Source organism: Bos indicus x Bos taurus, chromosome 8, assembly GCF_003369695.1.
Source record: "Bos indicus x Bos taurus breed Angus x Brahman F1 hybrid chromosome 8, Bos_hybrid_MaternalHap_v2.0, whole genome shotgun sequence".
Lineage (NCBI taxonomy): Eukaryota > Metazoa > Chordata > Mammalia > Artiodactyla > Bovidae > Bos > Bos indicus x Bos taurus.
This window is the reverse complement of record NC_040083.1, coordinates 106,080,284-106,096,994: the sequence shown is the minus strand read 5'-3', so window position 1 is coordinate 106,096,994 and position 16,711 is coordinate 106,080,284. Positions and strand designations below refer to the sequence as shown.

Below are 16,711 nucleotides of genomic sequence, written 5' to 3'. Positions count from 1 at the left end.
GATAGCAATATACAGGTACAGAGACAGGGACTTGCAGGTCTATTAACTGAGCTATAAGTTCTAGGAGAGCAAAGCCTGTCTGTCCTGCCCTTTTCTGAAGGCTTAACCTCCAACCCCTGTGGTGCTAAGTGCTGGGTAAACATCTTTGAAATGAACAAATGATTTCCAAGATACAGCAGCCCCTTATCAAGGCGTCTGTTTGAGCCTGACTATGGTGAGGGCCTTCTGTATCTTCTGTCTCATTAGTCCTGACCATGTCCCTGTAAGCTGAATTTCATTGTCCCCATTTCACAGATGGGCAACGGATACTCACAGTCATTTTCTTTGGCCCTCAAACCATACAGATGATGGGCAGCCTCGTCCATCTCTTTTTCTCTTCCTCCTCCCCCTCACTTTTTCAGTGAACAGCCATTGTTGCGACTGTCACCATGATAAAACAGCCCTCCCCAGGAAGCCTGACTCCTCTATCGCCATCCCAGAAAGTGGCCATCCCCGCTCAGGTTGCGTGCCTGCCGTGGCCAGCAGGAGCAAGCCCTCAAGAGACAGCGTTCCCGTTGCTCAAAGGCTCTGACTTTCAAAAAGCCCAATCTGCTTCCCTGTACTAGCCCACCCCTGCCTAGGAGCCTTGTACCACCTAATCTTCATAAAGCCATCGCCATGTGCCAGTAGCTGTCCTGACACTGTCCCGACACTGTCCCTAACATGGTCTTCAGCCGGTCTCAAAACAGCCCTAATCCTCAAAACAGGAACTTAGCTCCATCTTCTAGGAAGCAAGAATGATCCCATCATCTACATCACTCTGTTTTCATGAGGATGAAGAAGGCTGCCACATGTCCTGCTGGAAACATTTCGTGGCATATTATGAGTGTTCAATAATCACAAACTATTATTATTGTTGTTGTTGTTGCCATAATAATTTACCTTAAATCTCAGTCTGTGTTATCAGTCTAAATAAAAGTGAGATCTGATTCTAGAGCTCTTTGGTGGATGCCTGTAGCTCCCAGGATGAAGTGCAGGACCACCAGGGCCTGACACGCACACAACCTTGTCTCCCAGCAGCCTCTGCTGTCCCACACTTTGCTAAACCTCACCTCCTCCATGGTACTCAACTTCCCTACATCGTTTGAAGTTCCCCCAACCAGGATATACCCTCTGCTACCGCTGCTGCTGCTAAGTCGCTTCAGTCATGTCTGACTCTGTGCGACCCCATAGACGGCAGCCCACGAGGCGCCCCCGTCCCTGGGATTCTCCAGGCAAGAACACTGGAGTGGGTTGCCATTTCCTTCTCCAATGCATGAAAGTGAAAAGTGAAAGTGAAGTCTCTGAGTCGTGTCTGACCCTCAGCGACCCCATGGACTGCAGCCCACCAGGCTCCTCCATCCATGGGATTTTGCAGGCTAGGCCTTCACATATTCTGTTCCCTCTGCCTGGAACACCCTTGTCTCATGCCACCCTCCTTCGTGTGGTTAGTTTCTGCTCAGCCTTTTTGTCTCAGCTGCAATGTTACCTCCTCCAAAAAGCCGTGTCTGGCTGCTCACTACCAAGGTCTGGGTGGGTGGAATGACTTCTTCTTTTATAGTCCTAAGGCCCCAGTTATGTTGCAAGGTTTACTTTTTTTGGTTGTTTTTCTCTTCCTCCCCTGCACATGCTATGTCATACCTATTCCTGTCTTTGCCCAGGAGGCAGCCCAGGGCCAAATTAGACATCAACAAAAATATTTGAGTAAATCGACACTATGAGGCCCCAAGTCCTCCTTTTCCCTCCTGCACTGAGCTCCTTACATTCTCAAGTTGCAGTCCTTGCAATTTTGCAGGAAATGAGACGATGCTACTTTCTGCCAGCCATTGGATACCTTCTGTGTGTAAGACATTTTGCATATATCGTCTAACTTATTTTCCATGCTAACTCTGCCAGCCACGTGTTAATATCTCCATTTTTCAGATAAGAAAATGGAGGCTCAGGGTTTACGGGACTCACCCAGGGTCCCATGGTGACTGAAGCTGGGAGACAAGCCTGCCTCGTGTCTGGGCTCCACAGCCGCTCCTGAACCCCGAGGCAGGGCGCATGAGGGGTGGGGAGGAGGGAAGCTGATTCCTGACAAGCCCTGTCCCCAGCTCCTCCCTCCCTCTCTGGGAGCTCAGGAAACAGGCCGCCTGTTGCCATCAGAGAAGGATTAGTCTGCACCCGTGGGGGGCTCATCACTGCCTGGGCCCCGAGTCATCCATTCGCACCTCTCTCTGAGTGACACAGACCTTTCCTGGTGCTTATTAACAGGGGGCCGCGTCAGCATCTGTTCCCAGCCGCCCTGCCTAATGCTCTCCCTGCGCTGGGCTCAGCCAACTCGGGCAAATGGAATCCGAATGCTGCTTCACACGCACACAACCCGCTCGGGAGGGGACGGCAGCCTCACTCAACCTGGCAGGGCTTGGGTGACTGTTTTGAAACCAGTATTATCAGGGGGAAAAAAAAGAAAAATTAGATTGTTAGAACTGGAGAGATGCTTCAAGACACCTTAGTGGCTGGAATTGATAGGTGACAGAAGACAGGCAGAGTGATACCAAAGGAAAGGCATAATAATAGAGATCACAGAAGGTAAATTAATAGACTGGTAATTTCATAAATAGAAAGATAATGTGCATTTGTCATATTGCTAACAACTGTTAAATCTAAAAAGTATGGGTGTTCATATTATTCTTTCCCCAACTTTAAAGATGCATCTGAGAAAATGCTGAAAAAATTAAAATTAAAGACAACATAGGGGGTTGTAAAAGTGTTTGTTGTTTTTCAGTCATTCAGTTGTGTCCAGTTCTTTGGGACCCCATGGACTGTAGCCCGCCACGCTCCTCTGTCCATGGGATTCTCCAGGCAAGTACTCTGGAGTGAGTTGCCATTTCCTCCCCCCAGGGGATCTTCCAACCCAGGGATCAAACCTGCATCTCTGCATCTCCTGCGTGGCAGGAGGATTCTTTTACTGCTGAGCCACCAGTTGTAACAGCATTACATAGAAATAAAATTAAGTATTCAATTCAAAAATAATAATAGTAATCATCTCAGTACCAGGCATACAGTAGGTGCTCAAATATTTTTTGAATGAATGAACAGTAAATAGATTTGCATTGGATTTTAGAGTTTAGAAAACATGGTCCTGTGCACCCTCTCATTGCATCATTCCCACAATAGTCCTACATGGTTGGGAGCTAGAAAGACGCTGTTCCCATTTTACAGATGAGAAGAGTGAGGTTCAGAGGAAGCTTCATATAGGAGAAGGAATGTGGGTTCTGGAGCTGGACATACCTTGGTTCAAACCCTGACTCCAGCCGACCTGCAGGTTTTCCCACGTGAAACAGGACATGGTGGTCCAGCCTACTGTGTCTTTTTGTAAATACAATTTTGTTGAAACATAGCCCTGTTCATTCATTGCATTTTGCACATCATCGTTACATATTTTCTATGGCTGATTGTGCACTATAAAAGCAGAATTAAGTAGTTGGAACAGAGGCCATATGGTTGTAAAGCCTAAGATGCTGACTGTGGATTTCTGTATGGAGAAGTCTGCCAACCTCTGTTCTGCCTGGGGTGTGTTAGGTACTTCATTATTGTTCGTCTTTTCTCCTCTCAAATGAAGGAGAAAGGGCTTCACCTTGGTCCTTTTTCTGAGCTTTCACGGGCTTTGTAAATACCACAGTGTAACATGCAGAGCCTGGAGTTGGGAGGGCTGGTATGGTGTCAGTAACACTGGAGTTAAGACCAAAGGCCAGGATTACAGTCTTGGCTCTGTCCTGCTGTCCTGCTCAGCTTGAGGACGAGTCTCTGAGCTGTGAGCTGTGGGTTGAGTAGTGTCCCCCAAAACTCTTGTCCACCCAGAACCTCAGAATGTGAACTTTTCTGGAGATAGGGTCTTTGCAGATTTAATTAAGATAAGGTCATAATAGATTAGTGTGGGCACTCACAGCATGCAAAGTCACTTTATTCATGGGTAGCTCTTTGCAACCCTATGAACTATGTATTATAGCCCGTCAGGCTCCTCTGTCCATGGGATTCTCCAAGCCAGAATACTGGAGTGGGTTGCCATGCCCTCCTCCAGAGGATCTTCCCAACCCAGGGGTCGAACCCGCATCTTTTGCGTCTCCTGCCTTCGCAGGCAGTTTCTTTACCACTAGCACCACCTGAGTAGACTCTAAATCCAGTGGACGGTATCATTGTGAGGAGAGGAAAAGACACAGACACGAGGCAGAGCCATGTGACAGTGGAGGCAGAGATTCGAGTGATGCAGGTACAAGCCAAGGAATGCCAAGGGTTGCCAGGAGCTATGAAGGAAGCTATGAAGAGGCAAGAGGGGGTCTCCCCTAGATCTGTAGAGGAAGTGTGGCCCTGCTGACACCTTTATTCTGGACACTCAGTCTCCAGAACTGGGACAGTGTACATTTCTGCTGTTTTAAGTCCCCCGTGTTGTAGTACTTGCTATGGCTGCTCTAGAAAACCAAACCAATGATGTTTTCCCCTTTTATTCCAGTACGGATCGAGGCTACTGAGGCATGTGCACAGGTCAGCAGGCAGCGCTGGGAGGTGTGCAAGGGCGGCTCAGTCTCTGCCCTTCCAGATCTTCCTCCTGTAAGACCCAGAGGGGTGGGTACAGATTTCTTCCAGCTTTGCTGTTAGGAGAGCTCTGACTTGCCCAAGGGCACAGAGCAAGTTGGACAAGCTGAGCCGTGGCCTGGAGAAAGCTCAGGACCTGACTTCAGGCAGACGCGCACGCAGACCCTGACCTCACCGCCTCACCGCGACGTTACCGGGACAAGTCCCGCCTCTCCCCAATAGCTGGTTTCTAGGGCTGCAGAGGCGGAGTAAAATGCATACATTCGGGCTCAGGAAATGATGGTGGAGGGAGGTGATGTGCGTGATGCTGGCGATTCCTGGCAAAGCCGGGACTCTCCCAGCTTGCCCCTGTCACCGCAGTCCCCCTCCACCTCCAGGGCTAAAGGCTCCATCCCTCTACGCCCTGCTAGTGGGGCCGCTCTGTGCTCCAGCAGACCCCAGATCCTGCACTCAGCATCTGGGGTGAGGAGTTGGGTCCTGACTTCGGAAAATGCCAGCGTCTGCCCTGCTCCCTCTGTAACTCGTGCTTCAGATACTTCATTTTCCCAGCCTGACGCGATTGCTGTTCTCAACTCAGTAACAGCCCCTGTGTCAGGGCTTTGTGTTTTAAGTAATGTTCCCCGGGTGTAACGGATGTTCATGCAGAATCAATCCTTTGAAAAGCTAACAGCCTCCTTATTTGTATAGCCTGAGCTGTCCCCAGGTTCCACTGGAAGGTGACAATTTTTGCTGGTTTTTCTTGTCTCTTCCTTTGCTTCTCTCGGTCCTTCTGTCTCTGCTCTCCGTGTCTCTGTGTGTGGTCTTTCCACTCAGGCAGTGTCTTTTTCTTCCTGTTCATTCTCTGTCTTCCTGAGTCTGTCTCCTTCCCCTACTCCTTCCCCTCTCCCCATCTTTCCCTCTTCTCTCCTCCCCTCCTCCTCTCCATCTCGGTACACGTGGACATTTATTCTGCTGGCCTGCATACCTTCTCCTTTTTGAATCTCTGTTTCTTTCTCCTAATCTAGCTCTGCGCTTTTTTTCTTTACACACCCCCGCTGCCTCCAGCTTCCTCTCTTAAGCTGTCTCTCCGTGGCACTCCTCTGGCTGTGTGGCTCTCTCTCTCTGTTTACCTGTCCATTTGTCAGTCCATCCGTCCATCTGGGCACCCATCCTGCTCTGGATGCCTGTATTTCCGCCTCTCAGCCTCTCTTCCTGCTTTCTAGCAGATTCTCTGCATGTTTGTCTCTTTCCTTGCTCTCACACTTTCTCAAATTGTCTCTCTCTGTCTTTATCTCCTCCCCTCACGTATCATCCTTCTTCCCCCTCTAAGGATATTAATATTTTAATACCGTTAATGTCTTTCCAGGATTCCCAACTCTTTCTGTGATTCAGAAGTGGGAGTCTCCCAAGAGCATGAGCTCAGGGACTGTTCCTTGCCTCCCTCCATCCGCCTGCCACCTTAACCTCACTCTGTACAAAGTTAGGAAGTGATAGATAAGCTGGTGGCTCTCCTCCTTGCTTTCTCTTTGGCCCTCTACTGCAGCCCTGAGCGTGAGGGATTTACGGTGGGAACCCAGAGCTGGGGTTAGGCAGGGGAGTGTCCTCTTTGGACATAATCGTGATAAAACTACTGATTGGTGGTGGTTGTATCCATGCCTTCTGGTAATTTCTTTGTTTCTCTTGCAAAACACCTACTTAGCACAAGGTCTTACCAGGGTGAGTGCTGGGGGCTAAAGAGGGATGATTCCATATCATTGTTCAGAGTTACGTGTGCTGTTGTGCTGTACAGTAGGTCCTTGTTGGTTATCCATTTTAAATAGAACAATGTGCAGCCTGGGTTGGGGAGTAGTTTGCGGAGATAATGAATAGTGTACATGTACACCCAAGTCCCTTTCTGTCCACATGAAGCTGTCACAGCCTCGTTAATCAGCTGTGACTGAGTCAATGTCACTCAGTTGTGCTGGACTCTTTGTGACCCATGGCCTGCAGTCCATGGAATTCTCCAGGCTGGAATACTGGGGTGGGTGGGTAGCCTTTCCCTTCTCCAGGGGCTCTTCCTAACCGAGAGATGGAACCCAGGTCTCCCACATTGCAGGCGGATTCTTTACCAGCTGAGCCACAAGGGAAGGCCAGCTGTACTCCAATATAAAACAAAACATTAAAAAATAAATAAAGAGGGATGACTAAGCCTTGGGCCTTTCACTCAAGAAGCTTACAGTCTCTTTGGGAAACTATGGAGTTGGTGATGAAGATCACTAAAATAATAGATTTAAACAATGGACTCAAAGCGAAAAGGAGTCGATTCTGTTTGTGGGATGTAGAGAGGGTTTCACTGAGGAGGTCACAGTGAGCTCACTGGACGTGAGGACTTTGTCCAGTGTCCCTGCTGGAACCCTAGTACCTAGGATGCTCCCCGGCACATAGGAAGCACTCAGTAAACACCTATAATGTAAGGGTGAATGAACGGACGCGTGGATTCAAATGGTTTCGAGGGTTCTTGGGATTCTGTAGGGGAGAAAAGTTGGAGCTGAGCATCCCAGGCAGAAGGGCATGGTCGAGGACTCGGGGAGGTAAAGGTACGCCCTGCACTCAGAGCCCTGCAGGGCTGACCCCCTCCCCCCCCATCCTCTGGAATGTGGCCGAAACTCACAGCTCTGTCTCTCACTGGCATTACCTCAGCCACAGGGAGCTGCCTGTCCCAAGGACACCCCTCCACGTGGCAGCCGGTGATGTGGTGATGCAGAGGCCTGGGTCCCTTGGCTCCTTTCAGGGCATCTTTAAAGGGCACTCCAGCTTCAGAGCTCCCCTCAGGACCACCTGAGGCTGCAGACCCACGTGGCCTCAACCACATGGCAGGACAGCCTCCCCCCTGCCCAGTCGTGCCTTGCTGGCTTCCTGTATCCCAAGAGGGCTCCTCGACAACCCTCCTGTAAGCAGCACTCTGTTTCAGGATCTGTTTGCAGGGAACCTGGCCTCAGATTGTGTGTTTAGCAAATGAGAAGGAGGCTGTGGCTATGGAATGGAGACTCTGCGGGCGAAGTGAAAAGTAGCCAGACAGGTAGGCAGGAACCCGACTATGAAGGATGTTGAATGCCAATGAAACTAATTTAGATTTTCTTCTGTAAATAATGGAGACCTATTGATCCATGGGGTATCTAGGTAGAGCTGGAATTTACCAGGTTCACTGGTAGTCAGGATGAAAGATGGAACAGAAGGGGATAGGATTGGAGTCAGGGAAGAAGCTAGGAGACTGAAACCTGGAGCGCCAAGCCTGAGGAGAGGAAGGTTGGGAGAAAGGGTGAGGGGTGTGCTCCAGAGACATCACTAGGGGTGCTCCCTGGCCCCTCGCACAGCACATGCGTACCCTGGCACGTCCCCTCTTTCTTAGTTCTGGATTCCATGAGATATACATCATGGAAGAATATGGTGCCTCTTTTTACTGCCTGTAGTGACCCCTTAATAAAACCTCCTGCAAATAAAACCTCCTCCTAACCCTAGCCCTAACCCTAATGAATGCACCATAGATCACCTAGCCAGGGCTAGGATATTCCTTATTTGGGGGCCCTTTTCCCAGAAAGCAGCATCCAGAAACCTTCATTTTTTATCTCTTCCCAAATAGAATTTTGGCAGATTCATGGATTATAGTCCCTAGTCTTATTCTATTGTGAACCTCACTTGGGAGTTTCACTCACGCATTTGCCTAGAGTCTTCTCATCTTTACAACAGCTGACGCTACTGGTGTTGATGGTGTGATTTGTAGGCAAGAGTCTGAAAAATACAGGTCTGTGGTACTAGGGTCAGAGATTCTGTGTTTGTGTCTTGGCTCTCCTGTTTATAGGCTGTGTAATTTGGGGTGAGTGCCACACCTCCCATAGTTTCAACTTATCTCTGCAAAGTTGGAATACTAGGAACGTGCCCATTTTACAGAGTTGCTGTGGGGATATCTGGAATCTGTAGAAACATGTATAATGCAAGTTAAGAATTGTGTAGAGGGAAGAACTTTCTCTGTGTATTCAGATAGAGCTTGGCACAGACTTTAATTCTGCCACAGTGCAGGCTGGTGGCCATCAGCAAAACGCTTCACCTTTCTTTTTCTTCTGTTTTTAATTGAATTATAATTGATTTACAATATTATGTTAGTTTCAGGAGTACCACAAAGTGATTCAGTTATATATATATATATTTTCAGATTATTTTCCATTATAGATTAATACATGATAATGAATATAGTCCCCTACACACTATAGTAAATCCTTGCCGTTTATTTTATATGTCGTAGTGTGTATCTGTTAATCTTGTACTCCTAATTTATCCCTACCCCGGCTTTCCCCTCTGGTAACCATAAGTTTATTTTCCACATCTGTGAGTGTTTCTCTTTTGTGAATAAGTTCGTTTGTATTTTTATTTATTTTTTTTAGATTCCACAAGTGATATCACTCAGTAACATCTGTCTTTCTCTGCATGACTTACTTCACTAGGTCCATCCATGTTACCATAAATGGCGTTATTTCACTCTTTTTATGACCGAGTGGCTTTCCATCATGTACACATACTACTTTAGTCATCCATCTGCTGATGGAAACAGGTTGCGTCCATGTCTTGGCTATTGTAAATAACACTTTTTTTTCAGTCACATCACAGTTCACTTATTGGTAAAATGAAAATCGTATGTCTACTTTAAAAAATTATGAGGGTTATTGAAATAAAGGGTACAAAGTTCCAAATATATCCTTCTTTATCAAAACTGGACTTCCCTGGTGGCTCAGACAGTAAAGCGTCTGCCTATAATGTGGGAGACCTGGGTTGATCCCTGGGTGGGGAAGATCCTCTGGAGAAGGAAATGGCAACCCACTCCAGTACTCTCCATTGCCCGGAAAATCCCATGGGAGGAGCCTGGTAGGCCCCAGTCCATGGGGTTGCAAAGAGTCCGACACGACTGAGCGACTTGACTTCACTTTATCAAAACTAAGCATCATGTCATATGACAGTATAACCATTGAATTTATTTCTTTTTGTTTTTCTTTGCTTCTTATTTTCTTTTTAAGTAAGCATTTGTATCATTTTCTCGATTACAAATATGATGAATAATGATCTCAAAAGTAATGCACGTTAAACTTAGTTTTAACGCAGTGATACAGGTGTCTCTGGGATTTAACCGTCCCCTTTCTCTCCAAGGGAGGACGCGATGCTGTCCACCTACTTCGAAACCATCAACGACCTGCTGTCCTCCTTCGGGCCCGTCCGTGACTGCTCTCGGAACAACGGGGGCTGCACTCGCAACTTCAAGTGCGTGTCTGACCGTCAGGTGGACTCCTCGGGGTGTGTGGTAAGTGCCCTTGCCCATGAGCATGGTGCTGGCCCGGGGGCCAAGGCTGCTAGCGGGAGGCCCCTTCTGTGAGGGGGCAGCTGGTCAAGGTCGTAGCTCCTGCCTTTGTGGCCTTCAGTATATCAGGCTGCTGTCCTTGGATTCCTCATCTGGACAGTGGGATCCCGATCACACGTAACTCCTGTAAGTGTTGGAAGAATGAAATGAGCTATTAGAGCTTTAGTGCCCACTATTCAGTCGGTCCTCGAGAGCCCCTGGCCTCTGGCTCACCAACACCCCAGCCCTGCCCCTGCCCCACCCCACAGGTACAAAAGCCACTAAACCACTGCAAGCTCTTACTTGGATTAAGAGTCTGAGGGCATAGTCAACGAAGAGTGAGCATCTCTCAAGGAAATCTGTTTATAAAACTCGGGAAAACACCTCTGGATAGGATCATGTATAAAGGCTCTCAGAATGGAAATGAGTTGGCACGTTTGCCCTCCCCAACGTATTGACGCTGGGATTTATCCTTCCAGGAAGTTCACAGGCCATTTGGGAGTGAGATAGGGCCTGTCTTGTCTCTGTGCAGTCAGTGGGGAACACGGCATCTGTTCGGAAGAAAAGTAGCAGGTGAGATCCAAAGTGTGAGGAAAGCTTCCTGGAGAAGGTGGTGTTGTAATTGGCTTCATATGATGAGTCAGTGGACATTGGGAAGAGACTGGGGCTGGGGGAGGCAAAGCCATGGAGGGGATGGTGTCCTTGTTTGCACAGAGCTTTAGTATCAAATGTGCAGTAAAAGCACAGAAGGTATGTGAGCGTCACGGTTGGTCCCAAACTGGATGATGCGTTGTATAGGAATGATCAAGGGTGCTTGTTTAAAATGCACGTTCCAGGTACAATGTCCACGAGAAGGTGAAATGCTACACTAGGAGTTTTGATTCTATAGTGGGGGTTTGGTCCCCAGAGCCTGAGTTTGTAGCACTGTAATGACTGTGTATGCGTGTGAGACGTGGGGGTGCCTTAGAAGCTCACTTGGGAAGCATCGTCATACATGCTGAATGCCTGGCATTCCTGGCCTGGTCCCCCCTCCAATCTCTCCATCAGTTTACTTCCTTCTACACTAAAACCAAATGGAGCTGATTTGTTGTTGTTCCTGAACACTTAACTGTTTAATGCCTCAGAGGCATTGCTCAAGCCTTTCTTTCAGCCTTGCTCAAGCCTTTCTTTCAGCCTCAGTGACTTGCTCTCCTAACAGTGTAGGAAACAAGTGGACTTCTTTCAAGACCCATCTCCTTCAGGAAGCCTTTCCCCTCTCCCCAATGGAGAAATGACCCTGCTCTTGTGAGAACCATTATGGTTTTTGTGTATGTTTATGGGTTACATCACCTGTGATAATTTATAGTCCAGACTGGCTTTTTTCATGTTTGAAAGTGAACGTGAAAGTTGCTCAGTCGTGTCTGACTCTTTGCAACCCCATGGACTATAGAGTCCATGGAATTCTCCAGGCCAGAATACTAGAGTGGGTAGCCTTTCCCTTCTCCAGGGGATCTTCCCAACCCAGGGATCGAACCCAGGTCTCCCGCATTGCAGGAGGATTCTTTACCAGCTGAGCTATCCCAATAAGCTGAGGGACAATCCAGGGCATCTGTTGATTCAGCTCAGCACCCCAATAGTACCCATCTCAGAAGATAAGAAGAAAGAAAGAGGGTGGGAAGGGAGGAATGAGACCACGGATGAAAATTCCAGCTCTGGACTAGGTCCTTTGAAAGAGACCAAGGGACTACACAGTCAGCTCTTAATGCACCTACATAGCCTCTGGGGAGATAGATGAGGGCCAGGAAACCCATACAAAGAAGCTTCTAGAGGGTGAGATAGTGCAATAAAACTATTTCAGACGCAAAGATCAAGAAGTCTTCAGAAGCCAATGGGCAATGGACATTTTATTGATTAGAATTTTTAGAATTATAAGTGATAGAAACCCAATATAAACTACTTTAGGCAAAGAGAGGCAACGTATTGACTCAAATGGAAGTCCAGTCAGTAGGACTGAGGGGCTCAGACAGTGTTACTGGGATCGCTCTGCTCTCGGCTCTGCTCTCAGGACCATGCCACTCTGTGGCCAGGCACACCTTCTCCACACAGTGAGTCCTGCAGGACGCTGGCCTCTCTTTCCTTCTGTTGTTGTTGTTGCTCAGTCACTAGGTCATGTCCAACTCCTGTGACCCCATGGACTGCAGTGTACCAGGCCTGCCTTAAGCCAACTTGAGAGTTTGGTCAAGCTCCTGTCCACTGAGTCGGTGATGCTGCCCGACCATCTCATCTGCTGCTCTGCTTTTCTCTTTTCACCTTCAGTCTTTCCCGGCACCACGGCCTTTTCCAGTGAACTGGATCTTCACATCTGGTGGCCAAAGGATTGGAGCTCAGGTTCAGCATCAGTCCTTCCAATGAATACTCAGGGTTCATTTCCTTTAGGAGTGACTGGTTTGATCTCCTTGCAGTCTAAGGGGCTCTCAAGAATCTTCTCCAGTACCACAGTTCTCTTTCCTAGTCCCTCCAACTCAGAATTCCATCTGATTGGATCAGCTTGTTTCTCATGCCCATCCCTGTACCAGTCACTGTGGTTGGAAGGACTAGACTCATCCCAGAACCTGGAATGTGCGTCAGAGGCGGCCGCATTCAAACTCTGTGGTAGTGAGCTGAGGGAAGGCGTAGACTCTCAAGGAAAAGTAGGAAGCTAGCAACAGGAAGAGAGCTTGTGGATGCTGGGTGGGTGTGCATAAGCGGCTGTCCACATCAGAGTATTTGCAAACTAGCCCTCCATGCTGCATTTTGGAAGATTGAAGCCCATTGAGAGAGAGGAGGGTTTGTCCAAGTCTTAGAGCTGATCATGAACTCCTTATTGCCAAAATCAGACTTAAATTAAGAAAGTAGGGAAAACCACTAGACCATTCAGGTATGACCTAAATCAAATCCCTTACTATTATACAGTGGAAGTCAGAAATAGTTTTAAGGGGCTAGATCTGATAGATAGAGTGCCTAATGAATTATAGACAGAGGTTCATGACATTGTACCAAAGACAGGAATGAAGACCATCCCCAAGAAAAAGAAATGCAAAAAAGCAAATGGCTGTCTGAGGAGACCTTACAAATAGCTGTGAAAAGACGAGAAATGAAAAGCAAAGGAGGAAAGGAAAGATATACCCATTTGAATGCAGAGTTCCAAAGAATAGCAAGGAGAGACAAGCCTTCCTCAGCGATCAATGCAAAGATAGAGGAAAACAATAGAATAGGAAAGACTAGAGATCTCTTCAAGAAAATTAGATACCAAAGGAACATTGCATGCAAAGATGGACTCAATAAAGGACAGAAATGGTATGGACCTAAGAGAAGCAGAAGATATTAAGAAGAGGTGGCAGGAATACACAGAAGAACTATACAGAAAAGATCCTCATGACCCAGATAATCATGATGGTGTGATCACTCACCTAGAGCTAGACATCCTGGTATGTGAAGTTAAGTAGGCCTTAGGAAGCATCACTATGAACAAAGCTAGTGGAGGTGATGGAATTCCAGTTGAGCTATTTCAAATCCTAAGAGATGATGCTATGAAAGTGCTGCACTCAATATGCCAGCAAATTTGGAAAACTCAGCAGTGCCACAGGACTGGAAAAGGTCAGTTTTCATTCCAATCCCAAAGAAAGGCAATGCCAAATAATGCTCAAACTACCACACAGTTGCACTCATCTCACACGCTAGTAAAGTAATGCTCAAAATTCTCCAAGCCAGGCTTCAGCAATACATGAACTGTGAACTTTCTAAAACCAGATGTTCAAGCTGGTTTTAGAAAAGGCAGAGAACCAGAGATCAAATTGTCAGCATCCGCTGGATCATCAAAAAAGCAAGAGAGTTCCAGAAAAACATCTATTTCTGCTTTATTGACTATGCCAAAGCCTTTGACTGTGTGGATCACAATAAACTGTGGAAAACTCTGAAAGAGATGGGAGTACCAGACCACCTGACCTGCCTCTTGAGAAATCTGTATGCAGATCAGGAAGCAACAGTTAGAACTGGACATGGAACAAAGGACTGGTTCCAAATAGGAAAAGGAGTATGTCAAGGCTGTATATTGTCACCCTGCTTATTTAACTTATATGCAGAGTATATCATGAGAAATGTTGGACTGGAAGAAACACAAGCTGGAATCAAGATTGCCAGGTGAAATATCAATAACCTCAGATATGCAGATGACACCATCCTTATGGCAGAAAGTGAAGAGGAACTAAAAAGCCTCTTGATGAAAGTGAAAGTAGAAAGTGAAAAAGTTGGCTTAAAGCTCAATATTCAGAAAACAAAGATCATGGCATCTGGTCCCATCACTTCATGGGAAATAGATGTGGGAAACAGTAGAAACAGTGTCAGACTTTATTTTGGGGGGCTCCAAAATCACTGCAGATGGTGATTGCAGCCATGAAATTAAAAGACGCTTACTCCTTGGAAGGAAAGTTATGACCAACCTAGATAACATATTAAGAAGCAGAGACATTACTTTGTCAACAAATGTCCATCTAGTCAAGGCTATGGTTTTTCCAGTGGTCATGTATGGATGTGAGAGTTGGGCTGTGAAGAAAGCTGAGTGCCAAAGAATTGTTGCTTTTGAACTGTGGTGTTGAAGAAAACTCTTGAGAGTCCCTTGGACTGCGAGATTCAACCAGTCCATCCTAAAGGAGATCAGTCCTGGATGTTCATTGGAAGGACTGATGTTGAAGCTGAAACTCCAATACTTTGGCCACCTGATGTGAAGAATTGACTCATTTGAAAAGACCCTGATGCTGGGAAAGATTGAAGGCAGGAAGAGAAGGGGACGACAGAGGATGAGATGGTTGGATGACGTCACGACTCAATGGACATGAGTTTGGGTAAACTGTGGGAGTTACTGATGGACAGGGAGGCCTGGCGTGCTGCAGTCCATGGGCTCGCAGAGTCGGACACGACTGAGCAACTGAACTAGAGCTGGTCAGTGGATAAAAAAAAAATTAAAAAACATGTTCTAAATGATCCATGTTGTCTCCAAAACATGAGCCTGATCCTTCTGAGAGGATTAAGTTGTCTCTTTCTCCTTTTTTCATCAATTCTCTTTCCTGAAATAATTAAGCTCCTTCTTGAGGATAGATGTCCCTAAAGAATGAAACCTCATAAATGCAGAGATCTGTGTGTGTGTGTGTGTGTGTGTGTGTCTGTATCTGTAGGCAGGAATTATCTCTTTTCCCCTCTCATTAATGTAAACTGGAAAAGTAAGAGGAGACCGAGAAAGAACATCCATTCCCTGAAGGTTAAGAGAAAATTCAACAGTCTGATGAGGTTGTCAGTGACCTTCCTCTATAGATTAAGGATCTAATGTTAAAGCTGCAACTTCAGAGCTCAGTGGATGGAAGGCAAGCTCTTCTCCATGACTTTAGAACAGACAGGGAAATACCCACTTTCACACTGAAATTAAAAATCTCTCATTTCTCTGTAGACTCTCCATAATGCTGGGAAAGGTAAATTTCTTATTGTAGCCCATCTTCTAAGAAACTTATTCTGGCAAAAACAAGTAATATCTTATATTTTTATAACACTTTAGCATTCTCAAGGCATGTCTACATCCGATGATTCATTCGTCTTCACAACAGACCTGGCGAGTACGTTTGCTCACCAGTGTGGGAAGCAGAGTGACTTTCCAAGGTTTTACCACAAGGTGGCAGGATGGAGGCCCCAAAACCGGGTTGCTTCCCTGTGGCTGAGAAGAGACAGCAGCAAAGGACCCTGGAGAGAAGACTGGTCTGGGTGAAGTGGGTTAAGCCCTGACTTGGTCGGTGTCAAGTTTTAGAATCTGTATTGACCTGGTTAGCTTTCAGTTGTTAAGTTTTTCAAAGGAAACAATAGCTCTTGAACTCATAGGTTTTCTGAAAAATCAAAGAATGTAAGTGGAAATGATTTGAGATTTACAGAGTACCATTTCTGTGTGAGATGAGGAGGCCACCGTTACTGATGTATCAAGAGTCTTCTCCAGCACCACAGTTCAAAAGCATCAATTCTTTGGTGCTCAGCCTTCTTTCTGGTCCAACTCTTACATCCGTACACGACTACTGGAAAAACCATAGCTTGGACAATACAGACCACAGGAGCATTGTGTATTTGATTCTCTATAATGTTCCTGCAGCTGGATTTATTTATGTGCTGGCCCGCCCAATGGCAGTGGAAGCTTCATTCTCGTCGGGTTAGATGTTCTGTGTCTCACTTCTGAGCATATCAGCTCACGGAGGCTGATGCACTTCCAAGGCACGGCCGTGAAGGGATGCCAGACTAACTCCATTCTGGTCCCCGCTGTCTCGTCTGGCCCTTCTCCATCACTCTCCTTCCTTTCTGACCTACGGCAGGACTGCCCTGTCCCACCCAGTTTAAAGGTGTGTGGCCCATCCTGGTATCTGCTGGCATGTTGTCTTCATCGCCACCACTCAGCATTTGAGGTCAGTTGGTTCCAACCGTCGGAGACTTTCCACAGCCTACGGAGGGTGTGAGGTAGCGCTTCTACCCAACCCTGTGGACCTCAGAGTCTGAAGCTGACTGAAGCTGTCTTGATCCAGACAGACCACGAAGGCCTTTGTGGATGGCAGACTTTATACCAGGAAGAGCACGCAACCATATTTACCATCCACGAGACACAGGCACCTTTGCCTTGATATCTCAGATCCACCTGACTTTCCACAGCCCACATCCTCTCCAACCACTCATGTCATTAGCCTGGCGGGGACAGAGCACAGGGTCCGTTTTACAAGATCCTCTTGTTTAATA

At 47.0% G+C, this 16,711-nt stretch overlaps 1 protein-coding gene across 3 annotated transcripts in view; it reads left to right on the top strand.

The window, feature by feature from the left end:
* ASTN2 (astrotactin 2) overlaps positions 1-16,711 on the top strand; it is a 1,048,656-nt gene that overhangs the window by 611,362 nt on the left and 420,583 nt on the right. For all 3 annotated transcript variants that reach the window (XM_027550640.1, XM_027550639.1, XM_027550638.1), the window contains one exon: positions 9,751-9,901. In XM_027550640.1, the coding sequence (XP_027406441.1) occupies positions 9,751-9,901 (151 nt within the window). The remainder of the gene's footprint in view (positions 1-9,750; positions 9,902-16,711) is intronic.